Source organism: Lissotriton vulgaris, chromosome 4_1 (assembly GCF_964263255.1).
Source record: "Lissotriton vulgaris chromosome 4_1, aLisVul1.2, whole genome shotgun sequence".
NCBI lineage: Eukaryota > Metazoa > Chordata > Amphibia > Caudata > Salamandridae > Lissotriton > Lissotriton vulgaris.
In genome coordinates this window covers 1,515,334,900-1,515,358,704 of record NC_141691.1, presented here as the reverse complement: position 1 = coordinate 1,515,358,704, position 23,805 = coordinate 1,515,334,900, and the positions used below count along the sequence as shown (strand labels likewise).

Genomic DNA, 23,805 nt, shown 5'->3' with positions numbered 1-23,805 from the left:
CAAAAAAATATCTAACATACCTGAAGCAGTTCCAGTGTCATAGGAAGATTTCTTAGCTCTTTTAACAAATCCAGGGCACCAGCCTAAAAATTAAATAAATACAAAAAAATAAAAACAAACATAAATCAGCGTGCTATAATCGGAAGAGATTTTTAACATGGAAAAATATGTTTGGTCTCCTGAAAAGGTGCACTGTTTAAAGCACCCCCCCCCCCTAGCTAGCATGGCTGATGATGGCTGATTGGCCAGAAACCGGTCCCAGGATGCTTGTTTCCGGTCCAGGGAAGACATGGCTTGGAAGACATGGCTTGGCAGTTCGGGCTGGACTGTTCCCATGAGGCACAGGGTCAGACTGACTTGTATATGGCCATGTCTGAACTGGGGTGGCGGAGTGAGCTAAAGAATGATGATGGATTAAACCCAGATCAGTTGACTGGGGGTGACTGCTTGCAATGTTCAACACTCCGTCCATCATCCCTTTTGGTTTTGATATATAAAAACACACACAATACAAAGATGAATTTGGTGGCAGGAGCATGAGGTCCAGGACAACGAGACCTCTCTGCCCCACAAACCCCGCCCCCACCCGTGACGCGCCTGATAATTAATAGTATTGCGAAGACGAGCACTGAATGCCAACTCATCTTTTCATCTTTTTATTAAAGAACAGGTATGGAGCACGAGCCTCTACCTCCAGGGAGACTGATTGTGAGCACCTTCAAAAGGCCAAATGAACACCAGAGCGCAAACAAACAAGATTAACTTCGAGCACCAGCATCGCATTCTTTTCTGCACAGAGGGACACAAGGTTGACTCAGCTAATTAGGAACCTGATAGCGCTCGACACACAGAGGGACATTAATTACTTCTCCCACGCACTTCCCCCCTCGGGCCAACAACTCAATGGTTTCCCCCACCCGAGCTCGCAGAGCCGCTTTGTTGTGTTGCTAAACACTATTTGCATTTCTATACCTTGATAAATCCCGAGCTAGCGGAATACAAGCGCCTCGTTGTCACACCTGCCGACGCGCTGCTTTGCCCCCTCCCCTGGGCGCCATTCCGGTCAGATGCGTTATTTCAGTCCCATCGGCCATTCACTTACATCCTTTACTCTTTCTGCACCGCAGCAAAAGACACACTTCCAAAATGGAGGACGTCTGGGAGAAGCGGGCTACCATTCTTACTCACTCGAGGCCTAATTAACGCCTATTCGTAAAAAACATTTTATTGGGAGGTCAGGAAACATTCGCAGATACAAACAGAGGGTCGCCTGACCACACAAAGCACTCACTGACAGCGGGAGGGGGGCGGGCTCACGGACAGCGGGAGGGGGGACGGGCACACGGACCGGACAGCGGGAGGGGGGCGGGAACGGGCTCCCGGACAGCGGGGGGGGGGGGGGGGAACGGGCACAAGAAGGCAAGAAAAATAAAACAGCACGCAACTGGACATCTTCCGGTGGCAAATGATCAAAACATGGCGTCCAAAAAAATAAATAACATCCGCCCACCGCCGCATGATAGCTCTTTGAACTTGTAAAGATTCTGCAGAGAATTGGAAACCTTTCTGGTTCATCAAGATTGTGCCCAGTTAGTGCCATGCATGACGTCAGTTTCCGAAACAGTAGTGCCAAGAAGCCTCCATCCAGTCCAGAAGGGCAGGGTATCAAAGGAGACAAGTGTGCACACATTTAATGCCATTTAACTGTTATCCAGCAGTCGTGGCCTGGCTGATGCCCACGGGGATGATTCAGGATATAGCGCCTCCGGTGAGGGTTCGTCCCCTAATGTCTGGGAGCTACAGGCTAGGCGCCCGTGGAAGTCTGTCAATACAAACTCTGGCAGTTTCTTTCTTCGTGGAAAGTAAAGTGGAGAAGACGCTCAAAAAACTGCCTATTTTAAGTTCGGTTTGAATAATGGGACCTGGGGGCCCACTTAAAATGGGAAACTACATGTCCCAGCATGCCAAGTGTTGGAGGCTGACATGCTAGGCGTGGCAAGAGGCCAGCCTCTTGACAGGGGGCCCTGGGCATGTATTTGATAATGAGGCCTGGGCAGGCCTAGGCCTGAACCTTCATTCACCAGGAAGGGCTGAGACAGCCAACACTGACTTGCATAAATGCATCTTTACCGAAGCAAACCTTTCCCGCCTTCGTCCAGAAATGCAGCGCTAATACTCTATAGAAACGTCTCCCGAAGGCTCGGCGCTGTGGGCCAGGCGCGTGGAAGTCCATCCAACATTCATGTTTTTTTTGTTTCTGGCCAATATGATGTGGTTTCTTAGTTAACAGTTGTTCGGTGACTCCTCGAAGGTATCAAGCAGGCGCAGTGCCTCGTCCCAATGTCTGAACAGCCGGCTAGCCGGCTTTGAGGCGCTATGCAATGAATGTAAAGCTTTGTCACACATGGGGGATACGGGAGGACATTACATGGCTAGGAGCCCTTCGTCTCCATGTATAGTGGTGAAGTGGAAGGCAGCTTCTGGCTCTGTAGACGGGCTCTGCGGCACAGATGCCCCAGGAGGTGGCGCACAGGGGGTCTGTCTGCGGGGTTAGAGCTTAGGAGGGTCTGGCAGGGGTGCCGCGAGACGACAGAGGCCCGTGCCAGCATTGCAGATGGCACCAGCTCACCATCTGGAAACTCCTCGGCAGCTCTCGGGCTGGCAGCTGGCTCACAACATGCTGTACCAGCTCTGCGGGTGGCACTGGACTGCACTCCCGGCGCACCACAGGCGATACGGTGGCACGGTTCTGCAAACTGGCTACACGCAGCACAGTGGGCACACCGAAGGCCGTGGCGTGCGGTTTGAGACTGCCACACTGTACCAGCTCTGCAGGTGCAACTGGTGGGCTGTGCCAGCTCTGAGAGTGGCAAGGACCCCCGATCTGTCGACACCACAGGCAGTGCCAGCTCGGAGGGTGGCAAGGGCCCGCAATCTGTGGACACCACAGGCAGTGCCAGGTCTGAGGGTGGCAAGGGCCCGCAATCTGTGGACACAGTCTTTACCAGCTCTGCAGGTGGCAAGGGCCCGCGATCTGACTGTGGACATCACGTGCGGTGCCAGCTCTGAGGGTGGCAAGGGCCCGCAATCTGGGCACACCACAGGCAGTGCCAGGTCTGAGGGTAGCAAGGGCCCGCAATCTGTGGACACAGTCTTTACCAGCTCTGCAGGTGGCAAGGGCCCGCGATCTGATTGTGGACACCACGTGCGGTGCCAGCTCTGAGGGTGGCAAGGGCCCGCAATCTGGGCACACCACAGGCTTTAGCAGCTCCGAGGGTGGTGATGAAGGGAACTTTTAAAATTTGTTGAGTTTTTGTTCGCAGATTTGAACTCCCATAATTAATAAAAATATTAACGAGTGTTGCATGTTTTTGTATTAATTCAACCTAGAATAATGTGCACCTTCATAAACATGTGGGATTAATAATATATGCTCTTGTTGCATTAGTCACTACGTTTGAATAATATTAACTTTGTCTTTCTGTTTTGTCAACATTAACTGCGGCTGAATTTAAAATAATAGCATGTGCTTATTCTTAAATGTGCTCTTGTTTATGTCATGTCTTTTATGTGACAGAGTTTTGTTCATTTCTTGTGCTTAAAGCTAGGTAATATAGACTAATGGGTTAACATTAGTAAAGGGGGTGGGTAACAGAATAATTATCATTACTCAAATTCATTGATGTCTTGTGTTTCCTTGCATACTAGAGTTTCGGTAAAAGAGGCCTGTGGCCTATTCTAAAATGGATGTCCGAAGTCCTGTTGAGATGGAACATGCACAGCAAAGAATGAAAGAAAGCGTTTTTGTTCATGATCTTTGAAAAACAAATACGTGGAAGCAGAACTGTGCAGGATGTGCCTAGTATTGTATAACTTTTATTGCCAAGGACAGGACATAGCGGCGGAAAGGCTCGAGCTGAGGAAGCAACGAACTGTTATAAAATGTTGCGAGCTCTTCGGAAGAGCTTGTGTCACACGTAGACAAAGGACAATGCCGCTTTTAAAGAATATGGTTTTCAATGAGAAGGCGATGACTTCATGGACTGACATTTGACGACCAATCATTTTGCGAGATGGTCTGTAATTTGTATTCTTTTAGTTAGTCTTAGATAGAGAAAAGGTATAAAACTTGGTCCCTTGGGAGGAGCTTGGCTGGCTCGTTCCTGTTCTCGTGAGATGCTGTTGGACTTTTGACTCACGTAAGATAACTTCGAACTTTACATTTTTTCCCTTAGGTTTCTATTGTTAAGACCCGGAAATAGGGTTTAGGGAAGGAGACTCAATTAGCTTAAACATTTCTTGTGCTGATTTGATTTAAACTGGCAGTCTAATGTGCCTTACTAAATAAAATGATGCTTATTAAATGCAAATAAAGAATTATTTTCTTTCAATAATGCTCTTTGCTTGATAATAAGGTTAATAAAATAGATTTTGAAATGGTAAGCTGGTCTTGATTATTTCATATTAAGTTACCATCAGTTAATCCATTGCCTAGGGTTTGACTTAATTAAATGTTCATTTAAGAGGTTGATTAGGTCATATGATTCAGTTGGTCAATTCATGTCTCAGTCATTTATGGGCCTAGTGATGTATTTGTAAAATATGGTGAGTATCGTGGTGTAGAGTTGTGCATATGAGACAGAATTTCTCTTGGCCCGCTGGATCAATTCTCTGGTAGCAGAGTTCGGTTACTATGGTAACTGACATGTTACATGGTAATTACATAGGATACATGTTTAACACATGTTAAGGTTTGTCTAGTTGTTATATGTTATCGAAAAGTTTTCTCCAGCAGTGAGAAAAATCCTGGTTATGTGCCGGCAGAGTAGTGTGACAGGTGAAGTTACACAGTTCATTTGTTCTGTTTAAAAATTAGTGGTACTGAAATATCACTACGTGTTGTGGACGTACAGTACAAGTTTAGGGATTTTAGGTATGACTGTATAGTGAGGTTTGACTATGAAATTGTAGCTTTGAGTATAGGGACTAGGAGCCCGTTTTAAAACTCGTTGCGAAAAGAGTAGTAAGATTTTACCGAGCTTGTGTGAAGGGTAAGGTGGCGTCGTCTATTCTTACTGGCAATTGTGGCTTTCTATTGGTTGGTTAGAGTCCTGCCAAAGATTTCATGTATACATGGACAGGGTTTTCCGTATGAATACGTAAAATTGATTTTGTGAAAATAGTGTAGTCTATTTCACGAGTGAAATCTTGAATGTCTGGTAAAACTATCACTTTGTTTAGCGAAACAGACAAATGGTTTGTTTTTCCGTAGTTATTAACTGAAATTCATTGAAAAGAATGGTTTTAAAATGGCACTGTGAAAATATTTTGCGAAGGAGGGGTGAGTTTGTGGAGCAGAGACAGCGAAGCTGCAGCAGCAGTATACATCACAGGGTTCGCGCTGCGATTGGTTAACATACGTCATAGCAAGTGCACTGATTGGTTCACGTGACCAAAACGAGCTGTTAGCTGATTGGTCCTTTCTGAAAATAGTACTTTCATTGGTTGAGCAAGGTAGTGACGTGGCTTAACCAGATTGGCTTGTTGGTGAGTTTCGCACACGGATTGGCTAGAGTAGCGGAACAACAAGGAAATACTTACTTACGATCTTTTCTAAATTAAACAGAATAGCTTTAAATCATGAGTTATTGGTACAATAAAGAGGAAAAGAAGCCTTCATGGTTTCAGAAATTTAAAAATGTATTCAATCCGGACAAGAAAAAATTACTTCATAAGTACAAAACACCTGCAGCATATATGGAAGGAGAATATGGTTATCATACTGTTCTCTGGTTTGAAAATTGGATGCAATATACCAAAAATGATGGTGTTTTAGCATGACCGGAAGACGGATCGTTTAATGTTAAAATTTTAAGAAACTTAAGAGATAAAATGATGGCTCTTACACCAAAGCCCAGACCCACTCAATTTGAAGCTTTAGTTGAATGGGAAATTGAAATGATGGAGCTTGAACGAGAAAGCTGGGGAATATCAAGAGACCCAAAATTAGATATAAATAGAGAAACTCATCAGGATAGAGTGCGTTGTTGGAGAAGAGCAGACATGCATGATGGTTTGTACCCAGTTAGAGAAATGGTTGTTGAAACATCAGGTCAAAAGAATACCCGGAAAAAAGGCCATCTTGATGAAGAATTAGATTATGCAGTTTTAGAAGAAATTCTTACTAATCCACCACCTTATCAGTCAAGCTGTTCACAGTCTACCCCGAGAGGTTCTTCAGGAATTTCTCCTAGTGCACCTCCTAGAGAGGTTGATGAAAATTCACCCAGATTTTTAAGATTACCTGAAAGGGCAAGGTCAAAAAGTAAATCAAATACCCCAAAAGAAAGCAGAAACTATCCAGAGATTTCAGATTTGAGAAATAATTTCACGAAAAATGATAAAAGAGCAGAGGTACCTGAAAATATACTAAACATCAGAATATTTAAAAGCGAAGGGAGAATTAATTCAGCAATTAACAAAAGGGATGGAAGCAGTAACAGTACCAGTAACAATTGGTCCTGTTGTACCAGTTTTTGAACAAGGTGAAAACAGACATTCAGTTCTGACAAATCCATTAAATGTGGAAATTCAGAAAGTGGCTGAAAAATTCTATTCGGAATTAACAGAAATTCATCGAGATAAAACAATGCCAAATTTAACTTTTAATCAAAGTTCGTCAAATGGTGTCACACCATCAGCTGCAGGTTCTGATTCTTTAGAAAAGACCATGAAGAAAACAGATTTAACACAGATTCCATTAATTCCACAAGTTCCTGAATCTAAACAACTTGATGTTGCAAAATTAAAAGCAGATTTAGAAGAATTAATTATTGGCACAATTGGTACTGACTGTTTGAAGCAATATCAGGATGATGAACTGTTTATTTGCAAAAGTATTCAATGGAAAACAAAAAATAAATATGATCAACTTGAAGAAATGGCTGCTGAATTAGAAATAGATTTAAGTCAACAGAAACAATTACAACAACATTACAGAGTGGATTTTTCTGAGAAAGATATTGAGAACCTGAATACCACAGGCAGGATAACCCATGTAAAAGAGTTAATAGTTTTTCTAAAAAGGTTAGGTGAATTAAGTAAATGGAGAGTTAAATGGACAAAGAAAAGAGAGGAAGAAAAGAGAGAAAGAGGAGAAGTCATAAATGAATTTCCTATGAGGGAAATAGCTGGTGGGGGTTATGCTCATGTTCCAGGGACAAGACAGGACATTCTGCTTTTTACAAATGATTTCCCTCGGCTGAGAGAAAAGCCAGTAGAATGGTATCGTCCGGTTGACAGATTTATTAAACTTTCAAAAGTTCTGTGGATTGATCTTGATGGTTTCTTTGACATTGTTGTCCCATCAGATCTTTGGACAGAATGTAAAATTTCTGTTGGTTGGCCCAGAGAAGAACCAGCTAGACATAAAATAACAGTTGCTCCATCAGCCGATGTCATGGATTTCTATGACAGAGTAATTGTGTGGCTGAAAAATAAGATTCCTGCAAAAGTAGTAGATTGGGTTAAAATAGACAGAACAAACCAAGAACCAAAAGAATCAGTTCATTCCTTTTATGAAAGATTACTCCTGGTATTTAACCCCTTCCATGCTCATGAAAAGATCAGCTCGTCATGAGGTACGGTTGAGCTGTGCTTATGACGAGCTGAGCTTCTCATGAACAATGGGAAATCATTGAATGCAGCACCGCGGGGGGGACCCCTAGCAGCCAAGGTGTTAAACAATATAGTGGCTATTGAAAAATTATTAAGATTTGTTTATGGCTTGAGACCTGAAATTGGAGAAATGATTAGAAACGGAGTTGTCGGCTGGCAATCACTTTCAGTTGATATCCTGAGGAAAGCAAAATACTGCAGTGATGAGGAGATCGATGCAAAGCAAAAGAAGCTTCAAGAAAAGCAAAGCAAAAGAAGCTTAAAGAAAAGGCAATGTGGGCACAAGTGAAGGTAGCTGAACAGCAAATAGCAACCTTAGATAATAAAAAATTCCAGCAGAATCAAGGAAAGTTCAAGGGAAACTTTGTAAATAAGCCCAAATTTAATATAAATATTGAAGAGCTAAAACAAAAGCTCCCATGTTTTAATTGCGGTGAAATTGGACACTGGAAGCGAGAGTGCAAGAATCCGCCCAGAAATTAAAAAAATTCATCATTAAATCCACATATGCAGAGTGAGATAAATCAGCAGCAACAGCTACAGCGACAGTTAAATGAAATAAGTCAGCAGCAACAGCTACAGCGACAGTTAGTGAATCAGCAGAGCCAATTGAATCAGCAGAGCCAAATTCCACAGCCACCTCTACCAAATTGTATGAATGCACAGAGATTCAGTCCTGAGACGGGATTCTGCGGAGCTGAACAGGTAAACAGATCACAAAAAGTGAATGTGTCGAATGTCTCTCAACAATTTTGGCTAAAAGAAAATGAGAGCAGTGATTCAGAAGATTACTCATGACGGTGCCTGAGAGAGGAGGAAGAGTGTGTACTTGGAGCCACTCTTGAGGTAGATCAGTCAGGTCCATTTGTAAATGATAAAGTGGACACTGGTGCTACCCGTTCTACTGTTAGATCAGTGGAAATTGAAAATCTTCCTCTCTCGGGTGAGACAATCCAGGTGGTTGGTGTAGCTAATCAACAAATAAAGACAGATTTGACAAAACCAGTTAATGTGGAAATTGGGAATTACAAAGACAAACACATATTTGTTGTCTGTAACAGCAGTCCCGTTAACCTATTAGGTCGGGATTTGTTGTCTAAAATGAACTGTAAAATATATTGCTCACCGGATGGTATTGAGCTTCAGACCTTAGAAGAAGATGGTCTGTATAAATTAACAATGCTAATGGTTGAAGGAGAAAACAAAATGTTTCATCCTTTTGATAAAAACAATTTACCTGAAGAATTGAAAGAGGCAGTTAATCCCAAAATTTGGGATTTAACTGGGTTTAATGAAACATGTGGACCCAGTTAAAATTACTGTAAAGCAAGAGATAGATTTTCCAAACATTCCCCAGTACAAAATGAAAGCTGAAACTATTGAGGGTGTCATTCCTGTGATTGAAAAATTCATTAAGCACGGTGTTTTAAAAGAGATTGAGAGCAGCCCATGAAATTCACAGATTATGGGAATCAAAAAGCCAAACGGAACTTACAGAATAGTTCAGGACCTGAGAAAGGTTAACAAAATAGTTGTTGCTTGCTGTCCAGTTGTACCAAACCCAGCGGTAATTCTATATCAGATTCCGCATGATGCAGAATGGTATACGGTCATTGACCTATGTAATGCCTTCTTTACAGTTCCACTGCATCCAGAAAGCCAACAAATGTTTGCGTTCAGATTAAAGGATCGCATTTTAGCATGGTGTCGTATACCTCAAGGGTATACTGAGAGTCCATCTATCTTTAATCAGTTAAAGAAATCCCTGGAAGATTTAGAATTGCCTTGGAAGTCAACATTGGTCCAGTACATTGATGACCTCCTTGTGGCTGGAAAAACTCAAGAAAATTGTGTAACAGACACTATTACACTTTTGAATCGATTAGCAGATGAGGGACATAAAGTGTCACCTGCAAAACTACAATTTTGCAAACAAGAGGTTAAATACCTTGGTCACAGAATTGCAAAGGGAATCGGACAAGTGGCAATTGAAAGAATAAAAATGATTTGAGCAATACAACTACCAACAACAAAGACAGATCAGAATGTTTCTAGGAATGGTTCGTTATTGTCGCCAATGGATTTGTGGGTTTTCTGTAATTGCGAAACCACTACAAAGGCTGACAAAAGCAGACATTAAAGACCCAATTACTTTGACAAAAACAGAATTAGAGGCTTTTGAAAAGCTAAAGAGAAGTCTGTGTGAAGCTCCAGCATTAGGGATGCCAGACTATGACAAGGAGTTTGAGGTGTATTGCAGTGAAAGGGAAGGTTGTGCATTGTCAGTTTTAATTCAGAAACATGGAAAAATGAGAAAGCCAATCGCTTACTTTTCAGCTGTTCTTGATCCTGTTGCAAAAGCATTGCCAGGTTGCTTAAAAGCAGTGGCTGCAACAAGTGTAAGCCTTGAGCAAAGTGAAGGAATCATAATGGGGTTTCCTGTAAAAGTATATGTACCTCATTCAGTTGAAACACTTCTTACCAGAAGTAAAACACAGCACCTGTCGAGTAACAGATTGACCAAATATGAAAAAGTTATTCTGGGATCAGATAATGTATCTATTGCGAGGTGTGTTAATCTTAATCCCTCTACACTTTAGCCGGATGGTGTGGTTTCTGAAATTGGTAATGAAGCTGATGATGTTGATCATGAGTGTTTGGATGTTTTGGAATACTGTACTAAACCTAGAGGAAACATTAAAGATGTGCCTTTACCAGAGTCAGACATTGTTTACTTTGTTGATGGCTCCTGTTTAAGAACAGACGAAGGCATTCTGAGAGCAGCATATTCAGTTTGCACAGTTTCAGAAATAGTTGAAGGTTCAACTCTTGAAGGAATTCGTTCAGCTCAAGTGGCAGAATTAATTGGTTTAATTCGTGCATGTGAAAGAGCAAAAGGGAAAAGGGTTACCATAGTGACTGATAGTCAGTATGGATATGGCGTAGTCCACGACTATGGCCAGCTCTGGTCTCAAAGAGGTTATTTGACCTCTGCGGGAACTCCAATCAGAAATGCAAAATTGATCAAAAGACTGATCGATGGCATTCAATTACCTGAAAAAGTAGCTGTTGTCAAACGTGGAGCGCACAAGAAGGGGGAGGACTATATTACTAAAGGCAATACCTTTGCAGATGAAACTGCACGTTACTGTGCGAAAAACAATCTTTCAATTAATCGGGAAAAAGACAATGATCATATTATGAACTCTCTCATGCTAATATCTGTAGTTGAAACATGGCAGGGAGTAAAGGATTTACAAGATGAGGCAAATGATGAGGAGAAAAACACATGGCTCAAAGAAGGTTGCAGACAGAGGGAGGAAGATGAAATTTGGGTTTACAAAGATGGCAGACCTGTTATGCCCAATTGCATGATAGCTGACATGGCACGGATGTACCATGGTCCAGGTCATTTAGGAAGAGATTTAACGATTCGTTTGTTCAGGGATACTTGGTATAATCCAAAATTTAGGATTATTGCGGAGTCACTTTGCCAGAGATGCTTGATCTGCCAGCAAATCAATCCAAACAGAAAAACAGTTGTAAGCATGGGAACCATAGGACGGGAGGGTGGTCCTTTTACCAGGTTGCAAATGGATTTCATGGACATGCCGCCCCATAACAAGCTGAGATATGTCCTTGTTATTGTCGGTCTGTTTTCAAGATGGGTGGAAGCGTTCCCAACTCGTCACAGTGACTCAGTTACTGTGGCAAAATTGCTTTTAAGGGAGATCATACCTAGGTACGATTTCCAGTGACCATTGAAAGTGATCGTGGTACTCACTTTGAAAACAGATTGCTCAAATTAATTTGTGAGGCTTTCAGTATAAAGCAAAAGTTACATTGTGCATACAGACCAGAAGCATCAGGCGTGGTTGAACAAATTAATGGCACAATTAAAAATAGGATTGGAAAATGTGCTTAGCTACAGGGATGAAGTGGACAGATGCACTTCCACTTGTTTTGATGTCTTTGAGGAGCACACCAGATAAAAGGACAGGTCTTAGCCCTCATGATATACTCATGGGAAGCGTAATGAGACAGGCTTTTATACCAGTTGGAAAATTGTTAACAATAAATGAAAGTGCAATTATAGAGTATTGCAAGCAGTTATCTGATGTGGTAACTTCTGTATTCCATCAGGTGGGAACAGATGTGATTTCAAAAGAAAAGGAGCAGGCTCATCATCTATTACCAGGAGACTGGGTTAGAACAAAGGTTCATCAGAGAAGAAACTGTTTAGTACCCAGGTGGCAAAAAGCAAGACAGGTGATACTAGTAATAACAAATGCTGTTAAATGTAAGGGTCTGAAGAGGTGGGTGCATGCAAGTCATACCATTCGTGTACCACCTCCTGATAATCCTGATGAGGATAGTGACGACACAACAACGGATTCAGACTCTGAAGGAGAACCTGAAAATCCAGATTCTGAAGATCGACAGGAAAGTCGACATCTGGAAGATTGTGATGCGGATCAGGCATCAAATGAAAAAGATCTAGAAATTGTGGTTGTTGATTCAGAGAATGATGAAAATGTTCTAGAAAAAAGAACTGAAAAAGAAACTGAATCAGAAGAGAATCAAGATCAGGAGAGTATTGAAAAGCAGATTGGAAGCTCTGAAAGCAGGAACGAAGATTCTGAAACTGGGAAGTTAGAAGTAATTCCAGAAGAGGAGGAGGACGAATTACCAAGTACCAGGTAGAGAGATGTTGTTCCTAACGGAGTGAAGCTGCCGAGTAAAGAAGTTCCTAGATACAGAATTGAAATCTCTGAAACTGGCTCAGACGAGAGTGATGAAGAGTCTGATATAAGAAAATTCAGAAAAAGGGCTTGGATAGCTGAATGTAATGAAACCGAGCCTAAGAAGAAACTCTTGAGAAAAGGTGATGTCTGGCCGAAAGAAAATTTTAAGTTCAAGTTGGTGAATAAATCAAAGGAGCAGATTAATGAGATATCAAGTCAGAAAAGTGAATCAGACAAAAAAAAAAAAGATCAGGCAGAAAAGAAAATTGAAGTAATTAGCAGAAGGGGCAAAAGACCATTGAGGCCAAATCCTGAGTGGGCCTACATTATAATCCCACCAGTAGTTGAGATTAGTAGTAGTAGTCAAGAAGATCTAGAAGAAAATAGTGACAATGATTAGAAATAGTTTTCTTTAAGTTGAGGTTTATTTTTGGCATAAGGCTGAAGAAATTGTATTAGTTGACACAAGGTCGAAGAAATTGTGTTAGCTGGAAACACTTTTATGTAAGACGAAACGTCGAAGAAAAGCTGTTAGAGGGTTACTAAAAACAAATTTAAAAAGGGGAGGTGTTTATATTACTACTACAATTTTTAAATTTTTGTTTGAGTAACAAAAAAAAATAAACAAAAAAAAAAGAAGAAGGCGTAATACTGACAATTTAAGGTGTGCTATCCTCAGGAGATGTTGTAAAAGGTCTTCCATTTTTGTGATTTTAATCATTTTAGTTTGGTTAATTTTGGCAGTCATTTTCCCTCTTGGTATAGACAAGGGGGATTATAAGGTAAATATGACGAGCAAAGCTGAATCTATTTTTTTTAGCCTCCAAGAAATATATTTTTTTTATATTTTATTTTTCAGAACCAGATAAAACAGGTACATACAAAAGAAAAAGTATTCAAAATACAATAATATTATACAATAAACAATGGCTTTCATGTTTGATTTGTTTTCTTTCTCATATTGAGAGAGAAAGTGAAATAATAATGAAGAAAACAATAAAAAAAATAATAATAATAATAATAAAAAAAAAGGCTGATATTAGGGTAAATCATTATCATACAATCATACTGTGCTAAGCCTCCTTTTCCAATTAGTAATGGGTTGCCAGATCGCCATACCACGCATAGCGGATCTTGGCCCTCTAGTGGCATAGATAGCACTTTCCTGATTGAAGACCCCGAGAAGGCGTGCTAACCACATTTGAAAACTCGGTGGATCTGAGTCTTTCCACCGTGCTGCTAGTATTACCCTGAGGACTGCCGAGCTTATAAAAAGCATGTCCTCTTCTTCCCTGCTCAGGTTTAGTGTATTATCAGTACCTAGCAGATATAGAGTAGGGGAGTCGAGTATTTTATGGCCAAACACTTCCTCCCAGAATTCACAGATCATTTTTTTAATAAGTGTTAGTTGGTCGCATTCGCAGAACATATGAATAAGCGTTGCAGGGCCTTTAAGACATCTGGGGCAGTGATCGTTCTCTCTTTTACCCCAGGCATATAATTTGGCCGGAGTATAGTATAGATTATAGATAGTCTTATAGGTCTGGGCAATTAAACTGGCTGACATAAGTAGTCGTGATGATAGGCAGAGACTCATATCAATATCTACATTCGGATTATCAAGTCTGTCTGCCCACGCAATTTCTGTATGTTCTAGATCATCTTGTATCTTATCCAGTAGCTGACCATAGATTGTACCTATTCTTGCTGTTCTTTTAGCGATAGTATCGATAATTTCAATTTTCTCCGAGTTAATATTAGGGTTCTTATGTTTGAGCATAGTATGAATCTGCAAATATTTAAAATAGTGCCCATTTGGAAGATTAAATTTTTGTTGTAAATCAGTAAAAGTATAAGCCTCATTCGCACCAAAAAGGTCACCAACTGAGGTAATTCCTACAGAGTGCCATTTCTTTGCGATAGCATCGCTCCCTAGTTCGGGAAGAAGATTAGAATGCCATAGGGGAGAATACCTGTTAAGCTTTGGGATGTGCATATATTTCGTAATCCTTAACCAGATTGTCCAGGCATTCGTGATAACTTTGAATTTATTTTTCTTGTAGTAGCTTCTCTCTACTTGTCTTAGAAAAAGACCTTTAGCTTTTTCCCCTAGGGATAGCTCGTATATAGATGGGATAGGTACATCCTCCATAGTATCGGAGCTAGGATTCTCATAAAGTAGAGGAGCCATCTGTTGGAGAAATGAAGCCCAGAGATATAGCAGAATGTTTGGAACAGCTAGTCCACCTTTGTTCTGTGGTAGTGACAAAAGCTTCAAGGATCTTCTGGTTTTGCCCTGTTGCCACATAAATTTGGACATAATAGAGTCTAGAATTTTGAGGACCTTTTCTTCTGGTATCAATGGAATAGCCCGGAAAAGAAAGCACCCTTGGCAAGATATTCATTTTTAAAAAGTTTCCTCTACCAATTATTGACAACTGTAGACTATTAACCCGATCTAGATCTTTCTTTACAGTGTTTAGTAATGGCTCATAATTGAGTTGAGAGATTCGTGTAACATCGGGGCTTATGCTAACACCAAGGTATGTAGCAGTGTCAGTTTTCCTGTGATCATTACAAATAATGTTATCGGTACATAGGATGATTGTTTTTTCTTTATTCAGAGAATATCCAGAGTAGCGTCCATAGACTTGCGTTACTGCCTCCAATTCTGATATTGCCACGGAAGGAATAGGCGTCAGTACCGCAATATCATCTGCATAGGCCAATACTTTGGTTTCAAATTTGTTAACAACTATAGGTGTGATTAGTGGGTTCTCTAAAAGTTTCAAAATCAAAGGGTTTATATACAGGGCAAATAATATCGGAGAACATGGACAGCCTTGGCGTGTGCCTCTGGATACTCTAATTATACTTGATTCAGAGCCCATTATTTGTAATTTTGCTATTGGTTTAGAATACATAGCCATTATAGACTTGATGAATTTGGGGCCGAAATTATACTGCGTCAGGGCTGCCCATAAAAAGTTCCAGGACACCCGGTCAAAGGCTTTCTCGGCATCCAGAAGGATCATCGACATCTGGCCTCCTGTTGCAGACATTACATCAAACAGGGAGATTGCTCTTCGAGTATGGTCGGTCGTACCTTTGCCGGGAATAAACCCGTGCTGCCACGAGGAGACCAGATGTTCGACGACCCGTCCGAGCCGGATGGCCATTATTTTAGCGTATAATTTGGAATCCGAATTGATTAGGGAAATTGGACGATATGATGATAATTGATCATGAGGTTTGCCCTTTTTTGGAAAGATAATTATATTTGTTTCTCTCCATGAGGTGGGTGGGATACCACTCCATTGGATCCCTAAAAATAGATCATATATTAGTGGGCCCAGGGTATGACTGAGAATTTTATATAGTTCCAGAGGTATTTTATCGGGGCCTGCCGCCTTCCCAGAAGCCAGCGAGGACAAAGCAAGCTGGACTTCTATAAGGGTAATTTCTTTCTCAATCTCTTCTCTGGTATTATCATCTAAAGTCTTGTTTACCCCCGGTTGATCAAGAAGATCTTTCAAAAATAAGTCTGCGTCTGCCCTGCTGGTTTTGTTATCATCCTGGTAGAGGGTCTGATAGTATTGTTGAAATGCCCCGATTATTTCTGGTGTTTGTGTGAACGTCTGCCCTTGTGATTGTATCTTTGTGATGGCATTATGGGACATTTGCTGGCGTGTATGTAGTGCGAGATGTTTGCCAACTTTCTCCCCGTTCTCGTACACTTCTTTCCGGTGTGTTTTATATGTCTCAGCAGCTTTCTGAGTCAGACCAGAGTTAAGCTCAGTTTTTAACACTAGCAGACGGTGCATAGCTAGTTTCCCGTTTTCGCCTTGAGCTATTTGTGCCATGTGCTCTTCCTCTGCTCTGGTCAAATCAGCCAATTGTTGATGATATCCCATATTGTTTTGCTTCCGTATTCTAGCTTGATAGCTCGTAGTTTCGCCTCTTAGAGCCGCTTTAAAACTATCCCATACAACAACCCTAGAGGCGCTATATCTGTTTATATCAAAAAACTCTTGGGCCCAGCTAGTAATGTGAGTAATATAATCTTTGTTGGCGAGCAGCTTCCTATCAAATGTCCAGATTCTACGTTCCCTTTTAATGGATCCAAGTTCAATAGAAAGAATTAGAGCATTATGGTCCGAGATAATTTTAGATTCCTTTAAAATTGTGGCATTGTCAGCCAAATCACTAGTAGCAAATAGATAGTCAATCCTGACATATTTGCTATGGGGGAAGGAATAATAAGTGTAGCCAGGGTCCGGGTAGTTTTTTAGCTCCCATACATCGGTTAACCCAAAGCTATCACAAAGTCTGCTAAGAGCTTTGAAGACTCGTGGCTTACGGCCAATATAGTGAGGATGTGTATGGCTACTGAATCGCGGGCCTAGTGATATGTTTAGATCGCCACATAATATAAGTGGGCCCTGTATAGGTGCTAACTCGAGCTCAAGTGTCTCAAATATAGTCGGATCATCCTGATTAGATCCATAGATAGAGCAGATAGTGATACCAATGCCTAGTTTGATAATTACCCATCTGCCATGAGTGTCTACTATTTTATGAGTGGCCTGTCCCAGAAAAGTTTTAGCAAGCACTGCTACCCCCCTAATATTGGAGGTTTGTGTGGTACATGCTAATAAATTGTATCCTCTGATTTTAAGAAGGTGTCTTTTCAGCCAGGGCAGGTGTGTTTCTTGAAGGCAGATGATATCTGCTGGGTTTCGGTAGATTATCTCTCCCAGCCGTTGGCGTTTATCACTATCTAAGAGTCCTGAAACATTCCAAGTTCGTATAGTTAATTTCCCCATGGTCCTATGTTTAGCGAGCCATAATCAGCCAGTGCCCTCAGTTCATATTGATAGTGTTTTTGATCTGACTTGATTTTGATTGCCCTATACCGTAAGAGTAATATTGATTGAAAATAAAAAGTAAGACTTGAATTGACTCTGGTTCTGTTTTTTAAGTTTCTTTTAACTGTTTCCCCCCTCCCCCACTTTTCTCCCCCCGCCTCCCCTCCCCTCCCCCTAACCTCCCCCCCCCCCTCTCCCTGCGAGACGTCCTGGGTCATAGGGCGCCCAGGTGTGGCCGTCGGCAGGGACTGAACGTCCCAGCACGCATGCACTGTGGCCTGATCCCGAATATATACATTTTGGGTACATAGAATACATATAAGTTACTTCACTTTGTTGTCATCCTAACCCAAAATTTTTACAGAATTGAGATGCTCTCCTTCTTTATCTTGGTCCTATGTTTTTGTTTATTTTTGTTTATTTATTAATTTATTTTCCCCTCCAATGAACTTCCGGTGTGTAATCCGCTGGCGTATATGTTCAATAAATTGTAGTGCTGTGATGGTTAAGACCATTACTGAATGCCTTTTGTTATTATCCGGTGTTCTGCTTGTTTTTCTCAGTAATTTCTTTTAGATAGGCCTCAGCCTGGATCTCACTTGTGAAAGTTTTAATTGTTCCTTTATAAATGATTTTCAGACGCGCCGGGTTTTGTAGGTATACTGTTGCTCCAGTTTGTTCAAATGGGGCGAATAGTTGTCTCATTCGCCATCTGCGTTCTACTGTCGCGTGAGCGAAGTCGGGGCGCACAAAGAAAGTAAATCCCTTGAATTCTGTTTTATTTGACGGTCTGGCAATATCATAAATTTTTTCCCTTAAGATGAAATTTCCGAAGTTGACCAACATGGCCCTCGGGTACTGTGGGGTTTGATGGTTACGTTTGGGGAGTACCAAGGGAAAGCGATGTGCGCGTTGGATCTCTTTATTCAGGTTCCAAGTTTGGAGTTCGGGAAACGATGTTTTCAGAAGGTCAGCCATGAAGCCCCTTGGATCATTTCCCTCTGTGCCCTCGGGAATTCCAAGAAAGCGCAGATTGTTTCTCCTGCCTCTGTTCTCAAGGTCTTCAACCTTTTGCATCAGGTCTTTAATAACACCTTCATGTTCTTTTTCCTGAGTTTGGAGTTTTGTGACATCGAGCTCGAGATTTTCAGTACGGGTTTCGACAGAGGCCATTCGGTTAGATATTTCGGAGCAAGTTTGGTCTACTTTTTGTACAGCATCTTGGAGTTTTTGTATAGCCGCATGATTCCTGTTGCTGTCCATTTTGACATCCTTATGGAAAAGTTTGATGGAATTAAGTACTTCGCTCAGAGATGGTTCACTTGTATTTTCATGTCTGTCACTGTACTTTCCATTTTGTGCTGACGCCATTTCCAATGGAGCCCGATTAGAACACATGTCTGATTCAGATTCTATGGGCTTTTTAAATAGTGAGTCATTCTGGGTATGGTTAGGTCTTTCTTTAGCATGTTCCGTATTACTCCCAGGGTCAGTTGTTTCATCATATGATAGTTTACGGTGTCTTCTATGTCTAGTTCTTTTTTTTTCCAGCTTCTTTTTGGGAGTGGGATTTTGACCCCCTGCCCCTGATTTCCCTTCACCTATGGTATCAGAGACCTCCAGCATTGCTTCTACCAGTTTGAGGCTTGAGCTTCTTTCAGTTGGATTATCTTCCTCTCCTGCCTCGCTTGAATCAGTTGTCGCACTAGAAATAGATACTCCTGTCTCATAGATGTCCGAGTCAGAGTCCGCATCTATGGCGGATACTTTTGGCTCAGGGTATAGTTCACCACCATCGCTAGATGTTTGTACCAGGGGCCTTGCGGAAGAGTGTTCAACTTTCAGGGGTTCAGTTGAAAGTATAGGCAAAGATTCAGTCGCATCACTTGTATTTGCACATGAGATAGTGTTTTTACTCGTATTTGCGTTTGAGTTTGCTGTCAGTTTGTTCGGCCCTTCCTTGAATAATGGCGTAAAAATATTAGAGATCCTGGGCTGGGAGCCTACCTGCTGACCTGTGTTTTGGGCTGCTGCTTTCAGATTTTTTATATTTTGCAACCTCCTTGCCTTTTTGGCTATCAACTCCAGATTCTCATTGTCGTCGCTTTGTTCTTTTATTAGGATTACTCTGTCCTTTTCCTTTACTTTATCATTACCATCATTTTTGTTCTTGTCTTTGTCGTTATCTTTATCAATGTTTTTTTCCGTTTTTTTATCAGAGGCCTTGTCTGTGTTTTTTTCCGTCGCTTTATTTTTGTTTTTGTCCTTATTTTTATTTTTCTCCACATTGCTACTACTAGCGTTGCTTTTCTCATCGGGGTTCTCTTTAGCCTTGGACCCTCTAGTTTCAGGTCGTCGTTGCCCATCTTTTGGTTTTTGGACATTGTTGGTGTTATGTGTCTCTAAAGTGGCTTTTCTGGGTTCTTCTGGCACTTCTGGCTCTTCTGGCTCTGCTGGATTACCTTGTTGAGTGTTTGATTCGATTAACTGTTCAGATATTTTTTCGGATATTTGCTCCGATGCCTGTCTCTCTACCCGAGCAAGATCTGCCATGTTGTATATCTTCTGTGCCCGAATCAGGCTTTGGCCCGCAGCTTGCCCGCTCAGCTGTGCCTGAGTTCGTTTGTGTGTTCTTAGGGCAAGAGTTATAGTAGCTATAATAGTTATAGTGGGGAATTTAGAGAGTTTTGACCCCTTTGCTGCCACTACCTCAGAGGCCACTGAAACGACTAATGCCCTTCCCTTATGTTTTAGAAATAATTGTGGTTCTCGCGCAGACCTCACTTTTATGGTATTACTGTCACTTGGCATGCGGTGGAGGTAATACGGTGTGCATCTGCCTGGTTGGAGTTTGGCATAAGCGTTTGGCTGACCCGTCTTTCTTTTAAACTTCACAGGCACCCGAGTGTCCGTTCTTTGAGCCCCCACTGTCCCCCCCAGTTTATCAAAGTGAGCCTGCACTCTAGCTCAACAAGCCTTTAAGAAGCCACCCCACCAGTATCTGTGGTCTGGAGTCTGGAGTTAGCTGCTTAGCTTCTTTATTCTTCGTTGCTGGGGGTTTGGTTACTTAGTTGGTTGTTTAGTCTACCAGCCTTGACTGTTTTTTAAGTTATTTTTAGGGTTATCTTTCTTGCCTCTTTGCCAAGTCTACTATGCCCTGAGCCGTACCAAGTTAGATAGTCAATAGATAGTCAATTAATCAATTAGTAGAGCAGCACTGTAGACCTTCAGAATAGCTCAGGAGCAGCACAATGGTAGAGGCACATTGGCACATATACAGCACAAACACAGCACAATACGTGGCAGCAGATTAGCATTGGTAGTATTTTGAAAAAAAAACATGCAGTGCAACTGGCCTTTACCTATACTTTAGCTATTTTCCCTCTCTGAACAGGCCTTGGTTCTATTTTGTTATTCTGCTTTGTGTTGGTTTTGCTTTACATTTGTTCTTTGTTCTTGCTCTTTATCTGTCAATCAGCCCAGTCTGTGTGACCTGTGTGATCTCAGTTTTTTAACCTCCCCGGTTTTTCCCAGCTTTTTGCTTTTTCAGCTTTTTTAGGCCTCGGCTAATTAGCAGTGAAACTCAGATCAATTAACAATTAACAATTAAAGAAGCAGCTGCTGAGGTCGTGGATGAGAGTTGAGATGCCACGAAAATGCCACTGAAAGCGCCTGGATGCCTGCCAAAGCCACTGAGTTTTTCGAAATTGAATGACAAATTAAGCACAAAAAAAAAAGTCAGGGGCCCTTTAATCCTTAAAGCCCTTAAAGCACAGTGACTCAGACTCTGCAGATGACGTGGAGAATCTGCCTGGAACACACGAGTAGATGATCAGCTCCTCAATGCGTATGCAGCGCAGGGAGCCATGGAGCCACGGAGCTACAGATGCTTAGCCAGTAATTTAACGATTCAATAAGCGCCTGATTCCTTCACACAGCCCCCACGCTGCATGCCGTGCCCTTCCGACTTGCCGTGACCCTTCAGCCGCCCTTCAGCCACACCACAGACAAAAAAAAGTACACGTGAGAAGCAGGTGTAAAGCTGGGTGAAAGCAAGTGAAAATATAGAGCAGGAGACAGCGGGGAGTAAGCCTCGTTCTGCCGGCAAAGTGCTACATACAGCTGTACTCACACAGGCTTTTGAAGCTTTTGAAGTGTCCTGAAATGTTTTCAGCTCCTTTCAGTCCCGATATCGCAGGCACGTCCGGACCCAAGCCCAAGCCAAGTCCACGCTTGAGAGCTCAAGGCAGAATCACTGGTTGAAGGTCGACATTCTCCGGTTAATCCTTGTCATTTCCGATGCTGCACTTTCCTCGCCGTGCAGCGCCTCTGCAGGCCCCCTGTAAGATAGCGGTTGAAAGACGAAGGAAAGGGTGTTCTCTTTCTTTTTTTTCACCCACAGTCTAACAGTCTCAGTGCGCTGTCATCCCCATCACTTCCATATCATGCTGCCACAAATCGCATATTGCCCTCCGTGCCCTCAGTGCCAGTACCTGCAGTACCAGAAACAGAGTCTTTCATTTTCCCTTAGCCCATCGGCCTCGACGGCAACTGCGGGGAAAAGCAGTAAGTTGAGCAAAGTAGCAACTAGCAGAGCTTATTCCAGCATTGCTAGGATTGCTAGGAGAGACTTCAGATCAGGGCTCACGGAGCAAGCAGCCGGTACGTCCTCTCACTCCGACGCCATATTTCTTGAGGTACGTAACCTGAATCTAAACAAGCTGCTCATGATGTTGCAGGCAAAACTAACAGGGTTATTGAGCACAAGCCAGAGATCCACCAAGACAGATCTGTTGGTGATTTTTCTACTAATTCTTTTTCAAGACTCTTGTCAGAGTATGTAAGAGTCATGGATGTCAAAGATTGTTATGTTTGCGTTAAGCTTCCTACTTCAGTTTCACAAGGGGTCAAGTATAATATGCTTCCCCTTACTTATGGAATAACATGCCGTGTTATAGCTAGTTTGTTCTATCAGACAGGTCGTTTGGAGTACTATTACTCAGACTTTGATGAAATATTTGCTAACCTGAAAGTTGTGCATAGTCTTAACAAAGTTAGACCTGCTAAACAGATGAGGGAATTCTTTCTGGTAACTAATGAACTCACTTACGAGTACGCTTACAAAAATAATTTAACCTGCAAAATGAGAGATGAAGAAAGGTCTTTTCTCAAGTTGGTTGAGGAGAGGAGGGTGATTTATAAAAGAAATGAGATGCTGAAACAAACTAAATCCAAGTTTTGGCAGCTCGAAGATGAAAAACTCAGTGGTGAAAATAGATATGCTGCTATTCACATAGATGATCCTGTTAGTGGAAAATTCTGTATTAGAAGAGACAGCACGCTTTACGACAATTATTTTGTCGGTGCTAGCCAATGTGAGGATACTTATCGTATTGTAGGGGGTTGGGGATTTAAAGGTGGTAAGGATCCAATTTTCCCTGGAATTTATTTTGTCTGTGGGAACAAAGCATGTTTTAGTCTCCGGTACCATTGGTATGGGACATGTTACCTTGGTCTAGTTTCCCCAAAATTTTCCATGTGGACAGAAATGGGGAAGGTTCATTTGAAATTGGCAAACACCTGAATAGGTACAAGAGAAAGCTTTTCTGAAATTATGGGATATATTTGGTGCAATAATTCCTATGGTGGGAATAACCCTGAATGCAATTAAAATTAGAAAGGTTTCTACAATTGTTGACAGATTGTCCACTGATACTGCAAGTGGTTTCCAATTAGTTAATACTGAACTCATTGCCACCAGAAGCATGGTTATGCAGAACCGACTTGCTTTAGACATTTTCCTAGCAAAAGAGGGAGGAGTCTGTGGGATTTTGCATGTTCAGCATTGCTGCACTTATATCCCAGACAAAAGCCAGAACAGAGTTGCTTATAAAGAATATCATTGAATTTCACTCAGAAATACCATGGAAAGTGGCAATTTCTCGGAACGTTTGGGCAAAAGATTTGAGGCAATTAGGGAATGGTTTGCTGAAATTGGCAGTTCAATCATTGGCAAAGTACTTTATCCTGTAATAATCATGTTATGTTAAAATCTTTTTTACCGCGCACGGTCACCAGACGGTTTCATGGCGCTCATAGACAATAGCAGAAGGGTCAAGCAGCAGTGTTATTCATAGGCTAGCTGGAAGAGATGCGTTTTGAGTAGTTTGCGAAAGCAGGTATAATTAGGACAGACTCGAATTGTAGTCTGAAGGGAATTCCACAGTGCAGGGGCAAGAAAAGAGAAACAAGAGCCTCCGTGCTTTTTACGTTTATACCTGGGGACAGTTAAGAGGTTGTGTGCAGAGGACCGGAGATTTCTTGAAGGAATGCGACGCTTGAGGCTGAGGGAAGTGAAAACTGGGGCAGAAGCAAGAAGTGCTTTAAAGACAGTACAACCCAGTTTAAAAATGCATCGAGAGGCTACTGGGAGCCAGTGCAATCTCCTCAACAGGGGCGAGACATGTTGGTACTTAGGCTGTTGGAAGACCAGTCTGGCCACCTGATTTTGTACC

At 41.9% G+C, this 23,805-nt stretch overlaps 1 protein-coding gene across 1 annotated transcript in view; it reads right to left on the bottom strand.

Annotated features, from left to right (window-relative positions):
* The window catches only part of TCEA1 (transcription elongation factor A1), a 228,554-nt gene that overhangs the window by 190,442 nt on the left and 14,307 nt on the right, over positions 1-23,805 (bottom strand). The window contains exon 2 of the mRNA XM_086965752.1: positions 21-83. Within this exon, the coding sequence (XP_086821878.1) occupies positions 21-83 (63 nt within the window). The remainder of the gene's footprint in view (positions 1-20; positions 84-23,805) is intronic.